The sequence below is a fragment of the Nematolebias whitei genome, chromosome 19 (genome assembly GCF_014905685.2).
Source record: "Nematolebias whitei isolate Nwh7 chromosome 19, NemWhi1, whole genome shotgun sequence".
In the NCBI taxonomy this organism is placed as follows: Eukaryota; Metazoa; Chordata; class Actinopteri; order Cyprinodontiformes; family Rivulidae; genus Nematolebias; species Nematolebias whitei.
Genome location: NC_056516.1, coordinates 36836776 through 36862917, shown reverse-complemented (window position 1 = coordinate 36862917; position 26142 = coordinate 36836776). Strand labels below are relative to the sequence as shown.

At 39.7% G+C, this 26142-nt stretch overlaps 2 protein-coding genes across 3 annotated transcripts; both read left to right on the top strand.

Moving 5' to 3' along the window:
* Positions 1 to 646: 646 nt before the first annotated feature.
* LOC119425376 (CD209 antigen-like protein D) lies at positions 647 to 10952 on the top strand. The gene is made up of 6 exons (XM_037692897.1): positions 647 to 769; positions 6443 to 6571; positions 6684 to 6845; positions 7394 to 7551; positions 9666 to 9781; positions 10740 to 10952. Exons 1-6 carry the CDS (start codon positions 676 to 678, stop codon positions 10909 to 10911), a joined length of 831 nt encoding a protein of 276 aa, XP_037548825.1. The 5' UTR covers positions 647 to 675; the 3' UTR covers positions 10912 to 10952.
* Positions 10953 to 17900: 6948 nt separating this feature from the next.
* gnb3b (guanine nucleotide binding protein (G protein), beta polypeptide 3b) lies at positions 17901 to 25574 on the top strand. Of its 2 annotated transcripts, none has more exons than XM_037693135.1 (9): positions 17901 to 18100; positions 19664 to 19780; positions 20001 to 20146; positions 20867 to 20930; positions 21310 to 21466; positions 21545 to 21611; positions 23080 to 23281; positions 23389 to 23605; positions 24708 to 25574. In XM_037693135.1, the coding sequence occupies exons 2-9, from the start codon at positions 19712 to 19714 to the stop codon at positions 24812 to 24814; spliced, it is 1029 nt and encodes a 342-aa protein (XP_037549063.1). In that variant the 5' UTR covers positions 17901 to 18100; positions 19664 to 19711; the 3' UTR covers positions 24815 to 25574. The 2 variants fall into 2 exon arrangements, with proteins under 2 accessions (XP_037549063.1, XP_037549064.1); XM_037693136.1 differs by lacking the exon at positions 17901 to 18100 and adding an exon at positions 18311 to 18331.
* Positions 25575 to 26142: the final 568 nt, after the last annotated feature.

Below are 26142 nucleotides of genomic sequence, written 5' to 3'. Positions count from 1 at the left end.
TTCCAAACATAAAGACTCGTTTTGTTCGACACATTAAAAAAACAGGCAGTTTTCTTTCAGTCTAAATCTGAATGTAGATTGTTTTCTTGTTGTTGTTTATTGGCACAGAATAAATGGACAAAATTTTAAATGGATAAATCAATTGTTAAATGTGTTTAAGCTTGAATTACAGTAATAAAAAAACAATATTTCTGTGTTTTAAACATCCTGCGTCCATTGAATAACTCGGGCAGTTAGTCAAACTGCCTGTTTGTGTATTCAGACACATAACAAGCAGATTCTTTACACTTTACAGAAAAAATGTCAGAATTACTCCAGCAAATTAAAATAAAAAATAACTTCAAACAAAGCTTAACTTGCCAATTTCTGTTTTTATTTGATTTTTCTTGTAAATTGCAACTATTCTGCCCCTTTCTTCTGTGTAAAAAACAAAAAAAAAAGTTTTCCCTTCATCCTAGGGCGCCTTTAAACTTGTATTTTCATCTTTAATGTCAAACGACAGCAGTGATTTTACACAAATAAAAGCATCCTTTAAAAGACTTTTATTGTGAAAGGAGCTAGAGGAACAGCCGAGTTGCTCAGTGATGATGAACTTCACTGGAAAATATGAGTTTTCAGAGAGGGAGGAAAGTTCTCTTCTTCCTGACAGCAGATTGAATTTGTTTTGGAGGTGAGATGTCGACCAGCGGGACCCCCCCTGACCGGATGTACTCCAAACTGATAGATGATGGATGCCAGGACGACTTCAGGACAGATGTGCAGCCCAGCGGTAAGAAGTTGGACAGTTGTAATCCAGCCTCTCTGTTCGTGAGTTGAACATGTTTTATTTTATTCATTTATTTTGGTTTGTTTTTATGTAAAACAAATAAATTAATATGCATCATAATGACATTTCACTGCTGCTCTGCTCTAACTTTATTATTAAAATTTTACGTTTCTTGATTTCGCAATAAAAAGTCAAATGTATTTATTTATTTTTGTCCATTTTTTTTTAAATAATTTTCTTTTGAGCAAGTAAAAGTTAATTATGGACGAAGAAAATGTCCAGAAAGACCGAATAAAATAACTTTTTGAGTTGATTATTGTTTTAATGTTGAATAAATGTTTTAAATTAATTACAGATGTTTTAACAGATAAAAACAATAAATATTTTCAGTCTGTGCACATTACAGGTGAAAGTATAGATTTAAAGATATGTTTAACAAACGTCCTCCTATTGTTTTACAGTTTGAACCATTCTGTTCACACACACACACACACACACAGGTTTGTTTTGCTATCTTTATGGGGCCTTTGCATTGACTTCCATTCATTTTTCATTCATTTCTATAGCCTAACCATGACCTTTATCCATAACCTAACCATTACCAGTACATACTTAACCCTAAACCTAACACATCCTCAATTCACACCTTAGTCCTAAACCTAGCCCCTAACCCACCAACGGGACTTCTTCTTATGGGGCCCGGGCTTTGGGCCCCATAAGGAGCAGTTGGTCCCCACAATGCAGTATAAGTTGGAAAAATGGGCCTCACAAAGTAGCATAAACAAGGACACACACACACACACACTTCTCTGCAGCCGTTTCAAGTTATTTTGTTGTCGTTTTGTGTTTTTTTTTATTATTTATGATTATAAAATAAATCTTAAAATTAACCTAAGGTATAAAAATCCAGTGCACCACAAACTGACTGCGTTTGAAGTGTCATGATAAACTTCTGGACACCTCTGTCCGAGTGGATGTGGCAGCCGTGCACGTGCACGCGCACACTCGCTGTTGCTGAACGTCAGGTCTTTGGAGATGTCCTCGGTGGTATCGGATAGTTGCCATCTCTGGTGTCTGTTGGGTCAGGCTGTGCTCAGATAGATAAAACCTCCTCCTCAGCCTCATAATAAAAATAAGCATTGGGTTTATCTGTGTCTCTGATACACTTGGTCCAAATCTGACAGCAGACAGGTTCTGCTGCTCGGATGTGTCTCTTCTCTGGGACGTTCTGCTCGACACCATTAAAATGGACTGATGACAATCAACGAGCAACATGTCTCGTCTCCTTTATCTTTCTTCTGTGACACACGGTTGAATTCATCCACTGATAGAGACTGGCTTGTTTTTGGACTGTGAGAGAAAACTCAGATTAAACGTCCCGGCGGGTGTTGAACCTGCGGCCTTCGTGGTAAGCGTGACACAAACGTGGTGATTTACACGCACAAACGAGCACAGCACTGAAGAGGGAATAAAACCTCTGCCTCACGCTCAACAAACGTCCTCTGGTCTGGAGAAGCACATTTTGGATCATTTAATTTCCTGTGGTAGTTTTTAGGAATGAAAGGTTTAATTTGACATAAATGTAATCTGTTAGTGTGAGCGAGCACACAGTTCCAAAACATACAAACCACAGAATGAAAGAAAAGCTGCTCCAGTGATTAGAGTCAGATGTTTAGGCCGACAAAAAGCTCCAGCTGAAGAACTAAACAAATGCTCAACACTGTTTATAATCAGAACATTACAGAAAACATATTGAAACAGAATGTAACATTAAACTTGTTTTAACCAAAAGAGTAATTTAAAAAAAAAATCCTTTATTCAATGAATTTGTTTCTTGGTATCGGAGCAGCGCCGATGAAGCACATTTCAGATCTAAACGTTCATAAACGCTTCGCTTCTCCTCTTTAATCGACTCGTGTGACCTTCTCCTGTGTAGAAACAACGCAAACACAGTCGGAGTTGTGCAACTCGAGTCGTCGCACGAGTCCAAGGTTCAGATTAAACTGAATCGCTTCGTGTTCTTCGTTCAACACCTGAAACTTCTGCACTAAGCTCAAGTCCCTAACACGCTCATCTGTTGACATTTTATGAAAAAGTCTTTCAAAGCTGGTCACCGTTTGCAAAATTAGCAGATTAATGCATCCTTATGTAATATCTGCAGACTCATTTCTGACAGTTTATTTGTACCTGTTAGTCTTTCTCTAGATTATTGTATTCTACCAAATTAATATAAAAAATGCTCTCATTTACATATATTGTTAGTTTTAATTGTCAGGAAGTGAGGGGATATGACTGAACAGCGAACCACTGAGGCTGTATTGTTGATTACATTTCAAAGCATCTTTGCGTGATTTGATAAAATCTTTGGTTTATTTAATTGTGACATCAAATCATGTAAATCATTAACGTGCACAGTCGAGTCAAAGAGAGACTCGTGCGTTTGATCAAGACAGACGTAACAATCCGACCCCACGAGGAGCACAACAGAGACACTTCCTGTCCTTCACGAGAAACATCCTGTAAAGTCCCAATAAATGTATTTAAAAAGAGAAAGAGGAAACTGAGAAATCATCATTTGTCTTTTTTTTCTTACATTTGTTTAGCTTTAGTCATTAGTTATATTTGTTAGAGCCGTGCTGCACAGTTTTATGTTTAGGTTTAGGCTGTTGTCTACTTGATTAATCATAAGTACCTGATTTGGTTTGGGAAAGTTCAAGGATTGATCTTAAACGGATCCATATTAACATGGTATAGAGCATATGTGTCAAACTCAAAGCCCGGGGGCCAAATGTGGCCCTCGTTGACATCTTTTCTGGCCCCCAAGATGATATGTGAAAGGCAAAATACTTCTGTCTCTTGAATTTTTTTCAGTAATCGTTGATTATGATGAAAGCACAACAGAGAACATCAAATGAGACCGATCAAACTCTTCCTGAGGAACCTGTGACCAAGAAAAGATGATGGGTATCTGGTTTGAGTTCACGTAGGTTCTGAAATTGGTCCTTAGTTTGAAAAAGGTTTTAATTTTGGCCCCCTTTTGTCAGTGAGTTTGGCACTCCTGGTATAGATCATACAGAATATATAATATAATATTTGTATTTGTTGTTGTTTTACACTGGATGTTCTTCCTGATGCAACCTGGGCTCAGAACTGAAAGGTCATGATGCTGACCACTGAGCTACTGCAGCCCACCAATAATACTTTATATCCATCCATTATCTTTACCCACTTCTTCCTTTTCGGGTAGCGGGGGTCACTGCCATCACTGTGCAAGAGGCGGGAGACACCTGGGACAGGTCTTCAGTCCATCACAGGGACACAAAGAGACAAACGACCATTCACTCTCTCACTCGGACAATTTAGAGTCACCAATCAGTCTAACATGCATGTTTTTGGTCTGTGGGAGGAAACCGGAGTACCCGGAGAAAACCCACGCATGCACGGAGAGAAAATGCAGACTCCGCCCAGAAAGGTCCCGGGCCGGGATTTGAACCAGCGACCTTCTTGCTGAGAGGCAACAGCTCTAACTGATCCACCGTGCCGCCAATAATAATTTATAATATCTAAAATTGTGCATCTACCCTATCATGGTAGAATACTCCATTTTGCTGGTTTCCTTGGCGATGGGAGATTTGGAACAATTTACATATAAGCTGCCTTTTGAAACTTTTAGTCTGTTTCTTTATGAAAAGGTGACATTACGTTTGTTTTCAGAGGTTACATAACAAAATTAAATAAATAAAAAAACAGTGATTCCTCATCTATCGTTGAGGTTACGTTACAGAGACCCCCGCAAAAGGTGAAAATCCATAGCTATGTTATATTTTATTATTTATATATATATTAAGGCTTTATAAATCCTTCCCACACGTCTACAAACCTTTCCAACTCTCTTATAAACACTTCATTATAAATGCTTCTGACATCAGTGGCCAACATGTTACATGTGTACTTGTTTAGTAACGTGTTGACCACTGGTGTCAGAAACATTTATAATGTGTTGGGGGCAGGGAGGGCACTGATTGGGGGGTCTGGGGGTTCTCCCCAGAAATTTTTGAATAAATTAGATGCCATTTTACTTTATGTGGATAACGAGCTTTCTCTGATGCCATAAATATAGTCGTACTTGTAGCAAAGTACCACATTCACTGTAGTAAGAGGAGAGATAATGAGCCCTCCTTCCTGTTTGATGAACGATTTTAAGTCGTACTATTCTTCATTAAGTAAATTAAAAAACTGCAAAACTGCTAAAATCATCTCACAACAGATACAAACGTATTGTTTTAATTAAAACAAAGTTCCTCAAGGAAAAAAAACTGATGCGCTTGTCAGCAGGTAAGGGGCGTTTACCTTCGGGACAAATTGAGGTCGTCGATTGGTCAGTTACTGACACGCCTTCTAAGGTGATTGACAGGTCGCGCCGTCGAGGATCCGATTGAAGAAAAAAAAAAACGAGGTCTGCGAGAAGGAGTTCTCTGCAGACCAAAGTGGAAGCACAGCAGTCTGTGCAGCGCAGGGCTCCAAGTAAAACAGGAGATAACCAGATATTCTGCTTGTGCCCTCACTGCCCTGGGCCCCTTAAGCCCCTTATCCACAGGGCCTTTTGGGGCTCCCATGTAACTAGTTCGGACCGATTGCGTGGTTTATCCACAGTGCCTTCAGCGGTGGAACCCACCCCATTTTTGGGACCTACTTCTCTGAGGTCCCAGGTCTGGTTCTTGTTGGGTCTAGATGTGACATCAGCGCACTGTAGGTCACTGATTGGTCAGGGGGCGTATTCATTGGTGGAGGGCGGAGATCAAGGAGGTCATCCATTTTGGTTGTGTATTGTTTTCTGGCTCTTCTTCTTCTTCTTATACATGTTAGTGGTGCTTAGAAAAGAGCTTAATGTAGCACTAGCGCCACCAGCTGGTAAACTGCATTGATATTAAGACTCCACCCACTAGAGGTGAACAATCCACCCACTAAACGGGAACTATGGGCACTGTGGAGACAGAAAAAAAAGAGGTCCCACCAGAATCGGACACAACAGGGTCCAACAAGAACCGGCCCTGTGGATAAGGGGCTTTAGAGATCATGGGCCCCTCACCAGTTGCCCATATGGTTAATCCGGCCTTGGCCGGCATTGGCCATTTTAACAAGGACCAGGTCACATGATTGAGAAACGGGACATTCTGATGAGAAATAATTTACTGGAAAAAGACATCTGTGGAAAAAGACGGAGGAATGCAATGATACAAACAAGCCAGTAGAAAGGGGGTATACAGGAAGGACGTGGAAACTATGGAAACTTTGAACATCCAGACTGACTCAGAAACAACGCTGGGCTCGGTGTTCCAACACTGAAGAGATAAATCTGCTATCACACCTGGAGTCTGATCAGGTAAAACAAATATACCTCGAGAAGAGGAACACAGGTCAGGAGGGGATTAACCATCATCTCCACCATCTGAGTATGGGTACCAAACTCCTGAATAGCTCAGAGGAACTGAATACAAGGTCTGTTGACCTGAGACTGAAGATCCTGACCAAGTTTGACACGAATGAACTGCACCCCTTACCAAGATTATATAAAAGTACCAGCTAGAAGTTTGGTAGAAGGTGTGGATCCAGTGGTGTGTTGTTGACTTCACCTTTCATGATAACATTTCAACAAGCAGTCTCTATCACCTCCAGATTATCCAGTATTCCCAGTCAGAGTCCCTCCCAGAATGAGTGGCCCGGGTCCGTACCGCTTCGCCACCATCTGCCTGGCTGCGCTCTGTGCTGTCCTCCTCATCTCCATCATAGCTGTCACCGTACACTGTGAGTGTACAACGGTCAGACGTTACCAACCCACTGAAGGTGGGAGTATTCACGTCCTCAAGTGACTTTCATCCTTTTAGGGGTCATGCGTTGTCTTCACTGTCATCTGCAGATAAGAGCAAAGCTCAGGCTGGTGTGGAGGCGACCTCGGACATGCAGAAGGGGAATGCAAACATCTCAGAGATCAACACAAAGCTGCGGGAGGAGAACACAAGACTGCGCAAAAAGGTGGATGAGCTGATGGCCAACGTGACCGCCCTGATGACCAACAAAGGTACACCTCTCTGTGTAACACTGTTTTATTATAACATAATCATTAACTACAATAAGTAGTAGGTTTTTCTTTTAGAGATGCAAAATATAAACTGCTTAATCGTGTTTACTCTGTTTACTTAAAGTCTAAGCTTAAAACTGTTGATCCAACACAAAACCGACCTAGTGTTTTATTTTATTTTATTTGTGTCTTTAGTGGGGAAATTGAGTGAAAAGCCACCAACAGGCAGACCTGCTAATAACGAGGAGCTTATTATTTAAGGACATTAATCCTGTTTATTGTAGCATCAGCACTGAAAACAGCTGGAGACTGGCCACGGAGCCAGATGTTGTTGGCGGGGTCACAGTCGAACAGCATCATTAGTGCCCCACATGCAGCCAAATAAGGAAATATTGACAAGTATTTGTTTTCAAATGCATTCGCACAGTGTCTTGCATGAGGGTAATGAAGTTCCCTGTCTGACTCTAATAAACATTGCAGGAAGCCCGTGTCAGATTTTATTTTGGTGAATTTGCTTAAATTCTATCTCTTCTCTCATTTTCTGCTAGTGATCAAACCCACAGCCGTCGAGTGCCCCAAGGACTGGCACCTCTTCAGCAACAGCTGTTACCTCATCCCCAAACTTACAAGAAACTGGCATGGCAGCCAGGACTACTGTCAGACCCAAGGAGCTCACCTGGCCATCATCCTAACAGCTGAGGAGCAGGTGAAGGATGGCAGATTGTTTGGTGGCAACAACTACAATGGATGGATGGATGGATGGATGGATGGATGGATAGATGGATAGATGGATAGATAGATACTTTATTAATCACGGGGAAATTTGAGACATTCAGTAGCATTTTCTAATTATACAGAAAAAAAAAACACATGAAATAATAAATTTAAAAAAGCAGAATACACAAATTTGGAAAAAGACATGCACAAGCTGGTAGGGAGTACTACATTCACGATAAACCTATATACACATCTAAGCATACTTATACATGTAAATATTTTTTTTCATTCAACCTTTATTTATTCACATTAGTCTCATTGAGTCTCAAGGACTAATTTACAAGAGGGACCTGTTTATACATGCACACATACATATACCATATTTTCCACCGCACACGTCGCACCGCCCTATAAGTCATATCAATCCAAATTTGTATAAAAAAGTGTGAAAATCCATAAATATGTCGCTTTCGCCGTATATGTCGCATCTATTGTGTCACCGCTGACAACCAGGACCGGTGTTGTGCCAAAAATCGATGGGCTGCCAAATGACGGCCGCGGGAGTGCGCATGGGAGGACTTCAACAAAAATTTACCAAGATTAACACTTAAAACCAATATTTTTTTGCCTGAAATTATAGTAAAGTTGTGTCTCAGTCTAACTTTTGCTTAATAAATGCACTTTAATGGTCAAATTAGCTGCATTTTGCCGGGACGGTGCAGCTGGTTTGACTTGCTCCAAGCAGCGAGCAGAATGAAGGTGGGGGGATTATGGCAAGCCGATTGTGTCATTAATAGCTGGTGAAGATTCTCAGTCACCCAGGACATGGTAAATTCAAAACAGTTCAAGACAAAAACAATAAAGTATAAAGTCAAGTATAATAAATAAAGTCCAGTTGTTTGTGTACTGAACTTTTTTGAATTTGTTATTATAGCCACGTTTACGTATTACATTATATAACGTCATGCCCTACTGCTACTACTACTCTGCTGTCATCTAGTGGCTGAAAATTGTACTGCTCAATTTTTTTTTTCAATCAGAATGAATGCAAACGGTCATATCTCAGCCAAAAATTGGTTTATAAATATGGGAAAAAATCCATAAATAAGTCGTTTCGGCCTATAAGTCACAAGACATGTAAATTATGCAAAAAAACATGACTTATAGGCCAGAAAAAACGATATATACATACATGTCCGGGGTGCTGCAGATTTACAAATCTCTATTTTCACTGTACAAGGAGGAGTTGAAAGGTCGGATGGCTTGAGGGACAGCGGACTTCCTGAATGTGTTCGTGGAGCAGACACAACTTCCATCCATCCATTATCTTTACACATTTCTTACTTTTCGGATAACGGGGTCAATGATACCCATATCCAGCAGTCACTGTGCGAGAGGCGGGGGACACCCTGGACAGGTCTCCAGTCCATCACAGGGACACAAACCAGACGAACAACCATTCACTCTCTCACTCACATCTAGGGACAATTTAAAGTTATCAATCAGACTAACATGCATGTTTTTGGTCTGTGGGAGGAAACCCACGCATGCACAGAGAGAACATGCAAACTACACCTAGAAAGGTCACAGGCCGGGATTTGATTCTGTGACCTTCTGGCTGAGCGACTGCACCACCACAACTTCCATGTTTTTCGAACCTCTTAACCGTGCCCTGAACAAATGAAGAAGTCAAATCTGTACATGTTGTAACCGGAGCTTCTCTGTTCTGGATGTGGCATCCGGTTCTTTGGCACATGCATCCTCTGAGCCAGCATCTTTACAATAGTAATGAAACTGTTAAAGCCTGATTCAACATAATCTATAACTTCTCTAAAATCATGAAGTGACTCACAGCCGCAATGTCCGCAAAGTTCAATGGTTCCACGATGATTCACAAAGTGCATTTTTAATAACTTGTTTGAGTTCAGTGGGTCCAACGCGTTGTATTAGTCAGGTGTTCTGTAAACAAAACAAGCCCAAAGAACGTGCACGTCAGGCTGCCTTCAGGCCCAGGCCTCCTCTGCAGATAAGATCTGTGCTCTCAGTGGGATTTGCCTGGTTTTATAAAGGTTCGTTAGTTGTTTTTTTTTTTTTTACTTTCAGACCTTTTTGTGGAATCTTCTCCCCAGAGGACACTGGAACTCATACTGGTTTGGCATCACAGACGGCGAGACTGAGGATGTCTGGAAATGGATCGATGGCAGTCCGCTGGTTGGAGGGTAGGTTCTTTTTGTCCTCCATGTCACTGCAACACATCTGGACCAGAACCACACCCGGGTCAGTTGATTCGGAATGGAAATCCAGATTTAGTTTAAAACCTTGATGTTGGTTTATTTGTGCGTATACGGTGTTTTCTCGATTTAAACGTACGCCGTGTTTCTGTAAGAAATCCACGCAAGTCTCCAAACTCGTGTTGCTGATCTTGTTTTAACTGCCGTTCTGATCAGCAGTTAAAACAACCGATCCAGGCCTCGACACAAAGAACTCCTGAAATACTTTGGTTCTTTAAAGTTCTTCCTTTTCTTCTCATATTTTGTCAGGAACAGATGAGTTGCTCCATTTTTTCCTCTTCAAGCTACTCATATTTTTTGTACTTCCTTATTTTATGTTTTTCTGACTTCTTTTGCTGACTGAACAAACTTTCCTAAAAAACATTTGATTTCGCTTCCTCATTTTCATATTAATAACATATACTTTGTTATTTATTGTCCCTGCACCACCCACCCTTACACTTTTCCTTCTGGACATTTTTTTTGTTGTTCTCATGTGGTTCTGACTCAACCGGCTCAAAAGCACAATCTGACTTTATGTCTTGATTGTTTCTGCAGAATACAGCCTAAAAAAATATGAGGAAATTATTTGGATGTCATCATCGTATCAGTGGAAATGAATGTTGTGCTTTCTAAATATTGATCCTAAAGGCAGAATGTATAAGCAAAACAAAATAGGACCCAAAATGGACCCTTGAGGTACACCACAACGAAAAGGAGCCAAAGAAGAATGTTCCCCCATGGAAACAGAAAAGGACCTGTCCGTTAAATAAGTTGTAAACTGTTTGCTTGTTTTATTATTGTTCACCTGCATTGGTTTATATTCTAAACTTTGTACAGCACTTTAATCAGCGAGGGTTGTTTTTAAAAAGTTCTGATTTTTTCTGTCGTTCGTCTTGAACCGTAGTTTCTGGGAGCCGAACGAGCCGAACAACCACATCAACGAGGACTGTGGCTACATCGTAAAAACAGAGGTGTTGGAGCGCGTGGCCACGAAGAGCTGGTACGATGCCCCCTGCAGCATGTACTTACCTTTCATCTGTGAGAAGGAGATGGGCGCCAACGCAGCGTCGCACTGAGACGTCATCAACAACAACAACAACAACAAACAAACAGGAAGTCTGGCAGATTTCATTTAAGTTTCTTCTCACAGGTTCAGAAACGTGCAAATTTAATTTTATCTTTGTGCTACATGCTATTGTTTTGATTGGATATTACTGATTGAAGTTTTATTGTTTAAACTTATCCCTGACATTAGCATGAAAACTCAAAGAATAAACATAAAGTAAAAAATCATAATCATTTCTGTGGTTTGCATCGATTTTTTCATTTCTGTTTTCCATTTTAAAGAATCAAATCCTGCTTGGACGTCGGCGGCTGCAGTTGATTTTATTTTAAGTTCACATTTTGAGCCAAATCTGTTCATAAAACCTGAATTAAAGAAAACACTTCAGCTGATCCTTCTTGATGCAACATCATTTAGCTTTTGTATGTTTGATTGGCACATGTTTTCTACCTTTATGTGCAAAAATCGACCTTTAAAGATACAAATAAAATGCACAAAATGTTTAGATGATTAAGCTCGTACAGTAATCCACTAAAGTTCAACTGGCACAAACTACTCAAGGTACTTTTTAAAGTACATTACTGTACCTTGACGTTTCACAGCATACAGAAATGTTTTAGAAACTTAAATCACATAAATAAAGTTTTTAAAGTTGCACACTTCAGTTTTGCACAGTACAGTGTAATTATTACTACATTCATTGGTTTATTTCTATATTTCATGCATATTGTTGGACACAAACTGTTTAGTTTGTAATTTTGTTTTTAATGTATGTGCGATGAAATTATAAAATCATGTTTAAATGTAACATCAGTCGTCAACAATTCAGTCCAGTTTTCATTTTTAACGATTAATCAGAAAGTGAACTAATGTAACTTGTCTTTAAAATGATAATAAAAAAAATAGAATAAAAGTTTTATTTAAAACAATCACTTTACTTGACCTTTTTGTTGTTTTGTTTTGTTACTGTAACCTCTGGTGAGTCAATAAATAAAGAAAATGCAGCTTTATGGCTTTTAAACTTTACGCCTCAGATAAAGATTTTAATGCTGCTTTTCCCACTATTCACATTTTCAATATAAATTATTCCTGTTTGGTTTATTTTCTTACATATTTCTAAAATAACACTTATTTTACTCTTTATATAAATCTTAAGCTTCATTTGTTGTGTGCGAAACTGTGAAAATTGTTAATTATTTCACAATTTTCACAGATTTTCCTTGTTCTCACGTGATTAATTTAGTAATGAAGGTTTATTCTTAAAATGTATTTCTCATAAAAGTCAGTGAAGCAGCTAAGTTCAGGGGATTGAAAACAGGCTCACAATGAAAATAATCAACTACCTGCAGCTGTTTCCAAACTATATTTAAGTAAAACCTCAATATTTAAAATCCTGTTTGCATTCTGTTAATGAGCCACCAGGTGGCGCTCTAACAACAGGTGAACTCCACAAGTTGACCTGAGGTCAAATGATTTTTTTTTTATTTTACACTATTAAAAAAGAGTTTCAGGTATTTATCCATGCAGTTTTAATGTTTAAAAACAAGAAAAAGCAGAAAATAAAATCAGGTGTAATCTAACTTGTCAATATTTGAAAGAAAATCCTTGACAACTTAAAACACAAAATTAAAGCTTGTATAGAATTGATATTGAGAATAATATTTATGAAAACATAGTTTTGGTGTGTGAGGTAATGAACATTTCAATGCCACATTTAAGAGAAAAATACTTTTTGGTGTTTTCTCATTTCACAACGGCCTTGATGCAACACTCCTTTGTTGTGAAAGTAAATAAATAAATAAGTCACAACCTAAAATACTAAAATATGAGGTAGAATGGGCTTATTATATTTCACAGATTTGTCTTTTAGACAATATATTCAGCATTTACCAAAACGGACATCTGCCCCGCACACCTGAACTTCTATTTTTATTATTATTTAACGGCGTTTCTTCTTTTAAAGTTCTTTAAACCCGTCTAGCTGTCTGCGTGGACCTGCAGCCAGTCCTCCGTGTCTCCTCGACCTCTGCCCATCTCCTCAACGTGCACTGACAGCGTCACTGAAAGAGAGCGCAGGGTTTTACTCCTGAGCTCGTTACAGCAGAGATACCTGGAAGTCAGCAAGCCTCTGCTGTCACAGCTCGTTAGCCCCGATTACAGAGTGAGACTTAATGAGGGGGGGTCCAGCTGAGCAGCAAATCAACAAGGAAGGAAAAGTTTGGACCAGGGCAGGATTTTTCTTCATGCAGAACCAGCTCTTCGTTTGTTGGTTTTAAATCCAGCTGAAAACAATTGTTTTGTTTTTAGGGAATAAAACATAGTTTTTGTCTTTTATAGTGAGATCACTTCAGTAAATGCAAATTATTGAACCTCTAATGCAAAATAAGGACATGGGCCTTATAGTGATGTCACATTTATGTGGGCAGGGCTAATAGATCGCTTAACCTTTATTTTTAAATCACATTTTTCTTTATTGCACAGTTTTAAAATGAAGGGATTTGAATAAAACAGTTAGCCTATTTCTTTATTTAACTTCTTCCAAATAAAAGCCTCAAACTGGACATTAAAACTCTATTTCAGTGCCTGTTGGTGGACACCAGGACCTGGTTTTTAATGTTTCAAAAAGTAGAGGATGATGTGCAGCAGCACGGAGTCAGAGCTGTTAGCAGTGTTGCCAGATAGAGTTGAGGTTTTCCAGCCCAAAAACATGTTGAAAACCGCCATATCAGACAAAAATCCGCCCAATCAATATATAGTTACAGTATATTTACAGTTTGAACATGAACACACATCAGTACAAGTCAAGGTAATTTAACAATATGTGGCAAAACACAACAATCCAACAAAAATCTTCCCAGACTTCCTAGCAAAATCAGAATGAAAACCACCCAATTGGCAGTAAACTGCCCAATCTGGCAACACTGGGATGAGGAAGAGGAGGGCCAGGCAGGTCAGCTGTCAGAGGAGGAACCGTCTTCTAAAGATCCTGGCTATGAGAACCATGGTGCCCTCCTTCTTTTATCAGTGTTTGATTATACATTTCTCATAAAAACATTTGCTCTTCATCCTCAATCTTTTACTGCTCAAGTTTCATCAACACTTGTCAGCAATGCCTCCATAGCATGAACATGTCAGCCAGGACCTGCAGCATGGTTCTTTGAAAGAAACAAAGTCGGAGCAAAAAAGCCGTTTCTTAACGAGACTTTAATGAGTTGCAGCAGATGTAGCTCTGCAGCACCTGACCCCTAACGCACAAACAGCTGGAGCATTTTCACAACAACACAATGAGCTTCAGCCAATACGCCTTGAAACTTCACAAACTGAGTCTCAGAGAGCTGGTTGTTGACCACATGTCATGGTCTTCACGACAGATGACTTTTCTAACTGGAACTAGAGAAACTGGATGAAAACGCAGAGTGAACGCCAAAAGTTCATGTTCAACAATCCAGGTAGAAATCTAACAATGTTCAGTCAGGTCATCTGCACGGGTTTTTGTTTGTTTGTTTGTTTGTTTTTTTGCTGAGATGTTTCATCCGAAGGACTCTTTCAGTCTGAGGAGCCACAAACAACCTGGAGTCCTACATATACCACTCTCCCAGTGTGCTATATGCATATGGTACCGCATTAAGCAGTGTGAATGCTTAACGCTGAAGAACTTGCTGAAAAGCAGCTGAAATTAGCTTATCTATAACAGCTGAAATGTATAATGAAAGAACAAGCCTAAGTTCGGAGAATAAAGCAAAAAGAACATATATTTGCTGAATTAGGTTTAAATAAGCAGAAATTAGCACAACAATTTGGAAATCATCTAAAAAAAAGCCCAAATTAGCAAAAAAATAACTAAAAAGTAGCTGAAAATGTAGCTTAAACTAGCAGAAGGAAGTGGAAGGAGCTGAAATGAGTTTAAAAGATGTGGAATTGGCTGAAAAAGCTAAATTTAATACAAAACAGCTAAAAAGTTGCTGAAATATCAGAAAAAACTGAAACTGGCAGAAAAAGCTGAAATGAGTATAACAAGCTGAAATTGGCAGAAAGAAGTTAATTAGACTGAAAGGAGCAGAAATTACAACGAAAAACTTGAATTAAACTGAAAAGAGCTGAAATTAGCTAAAAAAAAATGCTTAAAAAAGTAGCTGAGAAGGTAAAACAACCTTAAAGTAGCAGAAGAAAGCAGAGAGAACACATTTGCAAAATGAAGAAGAAATGAGCACAAAAAGGTAGAAATTATATTAAAAAGGTTGAAATTAGCAACAACAAAAAACAGCTGAAAAGTAGCTAAAAAAGCAGAAAGTAGCTTAAATTACCAGAAGGAAGTGGAAAGAGCACATTTTTTTGCTGAATTAGGCTGAAAAAGTTTAAATGAGCGCAAAGCAATGTGGAATTGGTCAAAAAAGGCTAAAAATAGCATAAAACAGCTAAAAGTAGATGAAATAGCCAAAAAAAAAAAAAAAAAGCTGAAACGCATAAATATGCTGAAAGGAGAATAAAAAGCTGAAATGAGTATAACAAGCTGAAATTGGCAGAAAGAAGTTAATTAGACTGAAAGGAGCAGAAATTACAACAAAAAACTTGAATTAAACTGAAAAGAGCTGAAATCAGCTAAAAAAAATGCTTAAAAAAGTAGCTGAGAAGGTAAAACAACCTTAAAGTAGCAGAAGAAAGCAAAGAGAACACATGTGCTAAATGAAGAAGAAATGAGCACAAAAAGGTAGAAATTATCTTAAAAAGGTTGAAATTAGCAACAACAAAAAAACAGCTGAAAAGTAGCTCAAAAGGCAGAAAGAAGCTTAAATTGCCAGAAGGAAATGGAGAGAGCACTTTTTTTTTTTCTGAATTAGGCTGAAAAAGTTTCAATGAGCGCAAAGCAATGTGGAATTGGTCAAAAAAGGCTAAAAAATAGCATAAAACAGCTAAAAGTAGCTGAAATAGCCCCCCCAAAAAAGCTGAAACGCATAAATAAGCTGAAAGGAGAATAAAAAGCTGAAATTAGCTGAAAAAACTTAGAAGAAGCACAAAAATGTTGTAGTTAGCAGAAAGAATCTGAAAGTAGCACAAAACAGCTGAAAAAACAGCTGAAATTAGCTGAAAGTAGCTGAAAAATTGTTTCCATTTGCAGAAAGGAGCTGAAGCAGAACAAAATGTGAAAGGAGCAGTAAAATGTTGTAAACACATCTAAACATATGAAGGATGTAAAATGAGCTCAATTCATTTTCTGTGAGAAATAAAGCGGCAAAAAAAGGCTAAATATTTCAAAAAGCTAAAGTTGCACCAAAACCAAAAAGTCACAGCAGGATTGTCCTGAAAGAGCCAAATGTTTTGATTTATGATTTGTTGAAGTAGAACAAAAACTGTGGAACGAGAAAAATGTACAGAAGAAAAATGGATCATAAACTATTTAACGTTTATTCAGCTGTAAACATTTAACTCTTTCTACCAAGTGTTTCTGCGTTTTCCCAACAGTTGCATGCAAATATTTAAACTATTACATTATTACACTCAAGGTACTTTTTAGCTGAGTGAGCGTTCTTATTTCCACGTTTTGTTGTTTTATTTGAGAGAATTTCTTTAGGACCTCAAGTTTTCTGTGTCAAAGCTGATACTTCAAACACTGACCAGGAGGAAATAAAATCTTATCATTTTTTAAAACAGAAACAATAACCACAGACTTCATGTGGACCTAAGCACAGTGGTTGATTCAGGACTCCAGTCCTTCTAGAAGTTTGTGTCTAAACGGTGCAGAAAGATCATCAGGTGATGATCGTAATAATCAGGTCGTCTGTCCGACAGCTGGAGTTTGGGCGACGCCAACAGGACAATGATCCCAGACACAGCAACTAATCTGCAGGAAAACAGGTACAATGATGAATAAAAAGATTCAAGGTGTGGTCCAAACTCCAGACTGAAATGTTGTGGTGGAGTCTTTAAAAAGAAATAAAACCTCGCTTCTGCTTCACATTGATGTAACGGATGAAGTCGTTCTGACGACGATTATTTCCAGGTATCAAATGGTCCCACGATCTGTTAAACCTTCTTGTTTTTAAAGAACGATGGCTTTAAACGGTCAAATGTTTTGTTAAAAAACTAAAACCACTGCTGCTTCGATGGGTTCATGCTTCACCGAGTGCGACGGCGGCCTTCATCCATCCTCTTTAAAGAAAAGTGATCTAATGATCACTTGGACCTGGTTCACCCACCGTCATCTCTGCAGCTGAAACCAGATCATCTGTGATGCAGCCGCTCTGGTTGATGTCTCATACGACTCATGCCCTGCTTCAGTTCTTTCTGCCTGCAATACAAATACGTCTCTGGTTTCCTAATGTGTGTTTCCAAACTGTGTTTTAGAGCAATAAACCAAAAAATCAAAGGAGCGGGGGGTCTGCATGACGGATCAGGTTAATGAGCCTTCAGCTGCGTTTGCAGAGCTGTTAACAGCAGATGAAGAAAAACTCCCATTTTGCTCACTTTGACTCTTGATCCACTTTTTGTGCTGTGTGTCAAGCGTGACGCACGTTTAACCCAACCTGCTCTAAGTCCCTAACGAGATTACCCATCCCCGGATATCTCAGAAAACCCTGATTAACCAGGTTCAGCTCATTAGCTCTGCAGACCAACTGCAACTTCACTGCCAGCCTCCTCCTCACACCATCACAAAGCTCCTGACGAAGCGCCATATTGACGGTTCAAGTGATAACCTGAAATATTCTGTTTAGTTTTGTTTATTGTAAACATTCCCTGCACTTTAAATTAATTAAATCTGCTCTAAACTCCATCTCTTAAAATCCCTCGTTTCTGCAAACTTCTGCAGACTTCTCCTTCTCTAGGATTCTCTTTAACTTCCTGCCACCTTCGTTTGCGTCTTCACCCGCTCTTGTCATTTGACCTCATAACCTGTTTTCCCCCAATCAGTTTACCTGCCGTGTTCCCTCCCCCCGTTTCTCTCAGTCGCTCTCCTTCCCTTTCTGTTTCCATCTTTGCGCTTTATCCTTTCATCCCTTATCTCCTTCATCCCCTCCAATCCTCAGCTGTTCTTCTCTGTGGAGGAAGGGCAGGAGAAAGAGAGAGTTTCTCACCAGCAACCTTCCGTCAGCAGTCTGCTCGGGGAGCGCGTCAGAGGAGCCAGAGGCCAAACCTGGGATTGTGGAGTGTGAAGCAGCTCGTTGTGGTGGGAGCGACTGGGAGCTGCAGGAGAGAAGGCCGGCAGTGTGAGTAGATGCTTCTCTGCAGACGCTGAAGAAGGTTTCATGCTGCTGTCTGCTCTTTTGGATTTTATTCTTTCTAACTCTGAAAAACATGCACATATTTAAAAACAAATGATCTCATTTTGCTTCAAACTGCAGCTGAATTTGGTGGATTTTCACTCTTTTCATTGGAGCACTTGTTCTCCGAAGGCCTACGCTGTTTCAGCTCCTGGCGCTGAAGAAAACCTTTTTCAGGTGTGCATGTGAAGCAGGTAGAAAAGCCCACGGAGGCCGTTTGGATGCAAGTTGTCAAACAGGATGAGAGCATCAGGAGCGACAGCCGTGATCCGACACGCAATCCTGAGTTTTGTGATTCTGAGTTTCAGCTGCAGAGAACTTCTTGTTTCTCTCTGGGAAGTAGCTTCACGTTTAGTCCAAATGAGCATGTGTTGGATTTTAAATATAGAAGGGAACCTGATCATGGTTCAGACTAAGTTAAAAAACTTCTTCCTCCTCCTCTGCCTCATCGCTCTCCCTCCCTGTTTTGTTGATCTGGGGGTAAAGAGCAGCCAGTAATCGGATGACGGAGGATTGGAGCGATAAAGCTCACCTTAAGATCTTCTACCGGGATTTAAAAACTTCTAGCAACCCCATGAGCACCGCCGCCGCTGCACCACCGCGTTCCTCCTGCACCCTGTCACAGGTTCGGTCTGTGCTTCAAACACAGACTTGTGCAGAAATCCACGTGATCATTTGATTGTTTAATGTCTCAACGTGTTCTGAAAGATGCTCCGTTCATTTTTAATGACCCACAGCATGCAGCTGTTTGCTGTTTAAAAAAAACAAGCACTTCCCCATCTTCTTAACGCTCTCTGGAATAAATTATAATTCACAATATTTCCTAGAAGTGCAGAGCTTTAGCCCAGAAAGGCAGAAACACGAGCTGGTACTTGGCATTAAATTAGTCCGACGTCAGCATCCCATTAGGAGAATTAGAGCCGAACATTACACAACAGAGGGGGAGGGGGGTAAAAGTGTTTGTGTTCTGCTTAAAACTTTACAGATGTATCTACACAGAATGAATGGAGATCTATTGAATTAAACAGCTGCTTTAAAATGCTGCTTTTGTTAAAGAAATAAATAAAGAAGACGAGAAAACTCATGTCCAAACAGTAAAGAAGTCAAAATGATTGACGTTGTGGACAAAAAGGACGCGAATCCCTTTTGGTTTTCCAATTCTTACTTTATTTTATTTTTTATATAAAAACAAATCATCTTTCTCTCTTTCAAATCACTTTTACACTCCAGTTCCCTTCTCACCTCAGCACTTTACGGCAACTTTGTTGTAGGATTACATCTGCAAGTCAGACTTTAATCTCTGCTGGGAAAACAATGGAGCAAAAATAATCCAAGTGCTTTAATAGTGCGAGACTTCAGGGGAAGTGAAGTTACAGGCTGCTGCAGGTAAACTGGGGAGACTCTGCACAACTCACCGAGCTGTTCTCAAGAGCGTCGTATCTGAAATAACATTTCCTTCAGGGGGGAATTAACATTTACATCTAACTTTTTTCTTGTTTCCTGCTGCAGGGTGACTGTTCTGTTTCCCGTCAGTAACGTCCTCGAGCATCCGTCGCCATGGCAGCTGAGAAAGCTGAAATAGACAAACTGAAAAAGGAGTGTGACGCCCTCCGCACACAGATTGAGGTGAGCGCTTCCTGTCTGGGACTTCCTACTTCCTCCTGGTTTATTTACTCATCAAAACAAATCATTTTCTTGAAACACGAACACATAGTTTGCGTCAAAAAGATGCACAACCACACAAACATGGAAGAATACAGAGTGATGGGAGATTTAATAAAGAAGACATGAATGCGGAAGGACAGATGTTCGACACCCTCTGATGAGCGCTTCCTTCTCTCCTCAGGCGGCTCGTAAGGCGGTGAATGACACCACCATGACAGCAGCAGCCGGCGGTGTCGCCTCAGTGGGCCGGGTCCAGCTGAAGCTCAGGAAGACGCTCAAAGGTCACCTGGCTAAGATCTATGCCATGCACTGGGCTGCAGACTCCAGGTAACAAGCTGTGTGGGGCTGGGGGGTTAAAACCTTTATTTTAACAGAAATCATGACTAAAAAGCAGCTTTTTAAATCTGGATGAGCAGCATTTTACATGAATAAATACTAAGGGGAGGAATTTAATTTAACTATCTTCAAATTTATTGCTTCATTTGTTCAGATAAAGTAGATTTTAACACATTAATTTCAATCATTTTGCTCAGTCACGTCTGTACTTTTGATACTCAGTTTATTTTTGTTGAATAAAAACGAGGAATATGTTTATCAAGTTGAATGACGTGATATTCTGATCAATTTTGGCTGTTTGACCAACAAATTATTATTATTATTTTTAATTTAATGTGTAAAAATGTTGATTTAACTGAAAAAAAATCATAATTTCTAAGTTCAAATTGCATTTTTTTTCCATCTTAATATAGTTTTAGGACCTGAAAAGTTATTTATTTATCTTTGTATTTACCTGCATCTCTCATTTTTATGTAATCATGTTTAATATTTTAATTTAATGGTTTTAGATCAGTCTCCACAAGCTTATTTTACATATTTCAATGATATTTTGTTAGGAGAGACTTCTGTTTAATTCTGTTTCAGTAAATAAACTTAATAAGTCATTATCATAACAGTGAAATAAAATGAAGTTTAATCTTTACTGACTTCCTGTGGACAGAAATGTTCTCGTTGACATTAAAACAGTTTATGGTTTCATCTCATTTAAAGGCAAATGGTCAGTGCGTCACAGGATGGAAAGCTGCTCATCTGGGACACTTTCACTGGAAACAAGGTAGTTCACCTGAAACCATTCATTATTCCTGAAATTACACATTTTAACCACAGAGCTGCAGAAAATGTCGATAAAATCTTAAACGGTACACATAATAACGTGCAACCACAAGCATCAATGGGCTTTTCTTATTATACGTTTACAAACAGATTAACATTCATGCGTTCATACTTCATGCAGTTATTTTATTTAAATGAATTTTAAAAAAACAGAGTTAAAGTAAACTGTGATTAATTGAACAGTTACAGGTGTAAAGATGCAAACCAGTTAGAATTCGAGTAAAGTTGTGATTAGTTGGAGCTTTATGCTCAGAAAAGTTGTTTATTTGTTTGTTTATTAATGAATGAAGTGATGAATAATCATCTAATCATCCTCCCAGCTGGTTGCCGTCCCGCTGAAGTCTGCCTGGGTGATGAGCGTCGCCTTCGCCCCCTCCGGTAACCTGGTGGCCAGCGGTGGTCTGGATAACATCTGCACGGTCTACAACATCAAGTCCGCCAGCCCCAAGACCCTCAGGGAGCTGGACGCACACACAGGTCCGGAGGACGTCTTTAAAATATTCACATTAAAGTCAACGTAAAGAAAAGATGTTGAGAACTTTGTTTCCCGTCCAGGGTACTTGTCTTGCTGCCGCTTCCTGAGTGATTCTGAGATCCTGACCGCCTCCGGTGACACCACCTGGTAGGTTGATCTGGAAACCAGCAGAGCTCAGCTGCAACAGCTGCATTTAAAATATGGATGAGACGTCCTGAAAACATCTGTGCTTTAAAGCAAAGATGGACACACGACAAACAAAGTGCAAGTGCAACTTTACCAAAATAAAATCCTTTCACTAAAATTGAATCAAGCATTTTTTTAATGCAAACTTTAATCATCATCATTTATTCTGCACCAGTCTGTGCCTTGAGTCACGTTATTTACTCTTCCACCTTCAAATCACAACTTATTTATTGTCCAATGTTTCAGACATGATGAATTGAATCTGATACAACTTTCATTTTTAGCACTGGACAGTTTGAAACTTCTTAACAGAATTATTTTCTCACTCGTTTAAAGAACTGGAGCTGCAGCATCTCACTGATCAGTGCCGTTCAAATCCTGAGGCTGCAGGTTCGAGGCCAGGCTGCATCAAATAATCATCTGCATTAATCGTTAAAGTTTGATGTGCGCGTGCACGGGGGGGACCCCTGCAGAGGGAGCAGCCAAAAGCAAAACAGCACGTACAGGAAGAGTTAGCTGGCTGCTCCAGAGAAAGATGTGCATCTTAAGATGTTTCAATTAACGAATAATTGCACTTTTTTTAAATTTCGTTTACTTTTTATCGCCTCTCACTGTGATGGTGTTGTCATTTTCACTGCCACAGACGTGACTTTAACCATTATTTCCCTTTAATGTAACTTTTGTATTATTGATTCACATAATTATTTACAAACTTTTCATCTTTGGTCGCTGCGTGCAAATCGAACTACGCCTCAGAACTGTGGGAATGTGAAAACTTTAAGCAGAAGTTTGGCGACTAACCGCGTTATTCTGATGCGTTCATCTTTTTTAATAACTGTGGCTCCGTGGTTTTGGTTTTTCTGTTAGTATCATACTGGAAACATGAGATCTGTCACCAGTCCAACGTCCTCAACCACTGTTTTATCAAACGCCCAACTTTGGACTTCCTGACATCATTCAGATTTTGTTTCAGATGGACAATTACTGATGAGATCCAAAGTGAACCAAATCACCCGCTTATGTTACCAGCCATTAAATGGCCGTTATTAGTTGTTATTATCCCCATAGGTTACGTTCAGACTGTCCCTCCTGTACCTCCTAGTAGGTTTAAAGGTACGTTCTTATCGCTGATAACAGGGTCTGGGGGGTAAGTTTAGGGTCAGGTGTGAGGTTAGGTTTAGGAAAAGGGTTAAATAAAGCTAAAAAAAACACTTCCGGTTTTAGACGTGGGCGAAGCTGAATGTTATCAGCGATAAGAACGTATCTTTAAACCTACTAGGAGGTAGGAGGGACAGTCTGAACTCAACCTATGGGATGATAACAACTAATAACGGTCATTTAATGGCTGGTAACATTCAAAGCCACTGACCACGTCCTTTTCCTTTCCTCCTTATGCATCTGTCCTCTTCTTGTCTCTCGTCCCGCCCAGCTGTCTCTGGGACATAGAGACGGGCAAGCAGAAGACAGTCTACACCAATCACATCGGGGACTGCATGTCTCTGGCTCTGTCTCCGGACATGAAGTTCTTCATCTCCGGAGCCTGCGACTCTCTGGCCAAGCTGTGGGACCTGAGGGAAGGGACCTGCAAGCAGACCTTCTCCGGACACACCAGTGACATCAACGCCATATCTGTGAGGACACACACACACACACACACCAAGAATGACGCAGCCTGTTTGTCACGTTCGTTATGTTATTCAACTACTTTTTAATACCCAAACCCAAACCGTCCCTCCAGTTCTTCAACAGTGGAAATGTGATCATCACCGGCTCCGACGACTGTTCCTGCAAGATGTACGACCTGCGCTCCGACCAGGAGGTCATGGCCTACGCCGACCCCACCCTGAACGCCGGCGTCACATCCCTGGCCCTCTCCAACTCGGGCCGCCTCATCTTTGCAGGTTATGACGACTTCAACTGCCACATCTGGGACTCGCTGAAGGGAGAGAAAGTTGGTGAGGGTTGTTTTTATTCAGACGTCAAGAAAAATACATTTTCGTGATCGTTGAGGACGGTGATTGATGATGATGATGGTGATTACGGTTTATGGTTCAAGTAAAATAAAACGTGGCACGAAGTTCCCTGTTCTACAGATTTAAGTGCAGGTTTTTTAGACTAGAGAAACGCTGGCACAAAAAGACTTTTAATGAACTTTTCACTGAATCCCACAGTTTAGCATTAAATAAAAATCCAGTGGTGGCATTAAGACCTGCGGTTTGACCAACTCACGTACAGGAAATGATTTTAATTCGCCCGTCGAAGAGCAGATGTATAAAGTATGTACGAACAGTCGTAAACTTTCTCTTGTCCCACCCTGAACTTCTGATCTGCACAAGCTATTAAAGCTTGATACACTTATAGTGTCATAAACTTTTCATCACCCCAGCTCAAAGGTCAAGGTCACAAATCAAGGTCAAAGGTTATACAAGGTATCTGTCCGGGTCATGGCTATCGACTGCTGTGTTAATAGTTTATCGACGGGCGTATAATATAATGCGCCGTATTCGTTACGCGTTGGTGCAAACAAACTGTGTGTTCACGATTTACAGACAAAATGTAAAATTGATGCTAAAAATAAATAGTTAAATATTTTGTCTCAGGAGTTTTTATATATTTTTATGTTCTTTATTTCAAATGTGACGTTTAATTGAATACATAAAATTACATCCAGTAACTTATATATTTATTTTTTTTACCTTTTCTATTTTCTTCATTTAACTCCTCGCGTCTCATTTAGGTTTTTATTTTCTTACTTGCTTTTTATGTCTTCTATGTTTTTTAACATCATTTAATGGATTGTATGTCCCCCCCCCCCCCCTTCTCGTTCCCGCTGGCCTTTTGTCTTAATATATTTCTATTCTTTTAATTGGAAAGGTCTTTTACTCTAGTTTATTTGATTATTTCCCCTCTTCTTGTTTTATCATAACAAACATTTCCCTACATCTTTTTGAGTTTATGCTTTTCCCACTCTTTTCTTTCATTATTTAAAAAGTCATTGTTGCATCTATCATCCCTCATCCTCTCTTTTCTCACCATCTCTCCATTCCTCTCCTCCAGGTGTTCTCTCCGGCCACGACAACAGGGTGAGCTGCACCGGCGTCCCCAATGACGGGATGGGCGTCTGCACAGGATCCTGGGACAGTTTCCTCAAACTGTGGAACTGAGATGTTCCAGGAATGGAGAACCACAAAAATAAAAGGCACCTACAGAAGAAAAGAGGAGGAGAAAGAGAAGGAGAGGAGGAAGGGGTGAAAATATGAAAGAGGAGAGAAGATGCGTGCAAAACGACCTTCTCCTCTCTCTGTCTTCATCCCTTCCTCTTCCTCTTCCTCTTCCTCGTGAAAGAGCCACGTTGTATAAAAGGCCTCGTTTAAACGCTGCGTCCTGCTGGATGAACAGAAGAGCTTCCAGGCGCTCAAACACGTTTCTAAAAATAGAACATTAAAAAAATCAGCAAAGCAAAAATTAAGAGCATCAAGAACCTGTAGATGTTTAAAAATAAACGAAGAAAATGCATACATGTTGAACATTTTGTCATAGAATGAGATATTTATTTTTGTCTTGGAGATCTTTGACCTGTAAAAAACCCAACTTAGATGAAAGACTGTAAATTTATTAATAACTAGAATAAAGAATTATTGTATATTTTGTTGAAGGGCAAAGCAAAGTTATCACCTGCTAACGCAGATCAGGTTAACTCCAAGATGGCGGATGTGTGTCCATCTCTGTGATCATGTGACTGTCCCAAATAAATTATGATTTAAAGGTTGACTTTATAAACTAAACAAAAGTCTTTAAAAACCCGTGAGGCTAATTTCACCTCCCTGGGCTCTGCAGCATTTTGTAGTTCTCGTGCAATTCATGTAAAAAAAAAAAAATGTTTCTGGAAAATCTTTCTAATAAATAGTTCTGCATTGAAATCAAGTCAGTTTTTGTTTCTCCCTGTGTTTATTTACAAAATATATTTAAAACTGTGGCTTCATTTCAAATTTTACAACTACACCGCGCTGTGTATAACTTTTAAACAACTCCTCTTCTTTTTTGGCGTCTTGTTTCCCAGCAGCAGAACGTTCTTGTAATGTTTTAAACTGGTCCAGATAAATCGTTGCTCGGGCATTTTTAAGATTTTATTTTGTTCGTTTTGAGTCCAGTATCTGTTTCAGAGGAGTGAACAACAAACTGTTAAGTGTGTTTACAATTTGAGCAAAGTGGAGGACAAAGGACGATGTGTCCGAACTAAACCCGTGTCTGAAAGTTGTCTTCAGGAAAAAGGGCGAAAAAGTAGAGATGTCATTGCTAACCCAGGCCCGGGCCGGGCCAGAATAATGTGCTGGATGGGCGGGTTGGGTCCGTGTCGGGCTTTTGATTGCGTCAGTGGACACGCACGGCTGACGATCCAATTTGGATGAACAGCCGCACACGGCCGATTGACCGCGCACTAACCAGCCGATTGACCGCGCACTAACCGGCCGATTGACCGCGCACTAACCGG

Bases quoted from the DNA above. Each gene is read 5' to 3' on its own strand.
- gnb3b (XM_037693135.1), top strand. From the start codon at position 19,712: ATGGCAGCTGAGAAAGCTGAAATAGACAAACTGAAAAAGGAGTGTGAC. The intron at 20,931-21,309 runs GTAGTTCACCTG...TCATCCTCCCAG, and splicing joins ACACTTTCACTGGAAACAAG to CTGGTTGCCGTCCCGCTGAA. The intron at 21,612-23,079 runs GTAGGTTGATCT...CGTCCCGCCCAG, and splicing joins GCCTCCGGTGACACCACCTG to CTGTCTCTGGGACATAGAGA.
- LOC119425376 (XM_037692897.1), top strand. From the start codon at position 676: ATGTCGACCAGCGGGACCCCCCCTGACCGGATGTACTCCAAACTGATA. The intron at 770-6,442 runs GTAAGAAGTTGG...TATCACCTCCAG, and splicing joins GACAGATGTGCAGCCCAGCG to ATTATCCAGTATTCCCAGTC. The intron at 6,572-6,683 runs GTGAGTGTACAA...TGTCATCTGCAG, and splicing joins CATAGCTGTCACCGTACACT to ATAAGAGCAAAGCTCAGGCT.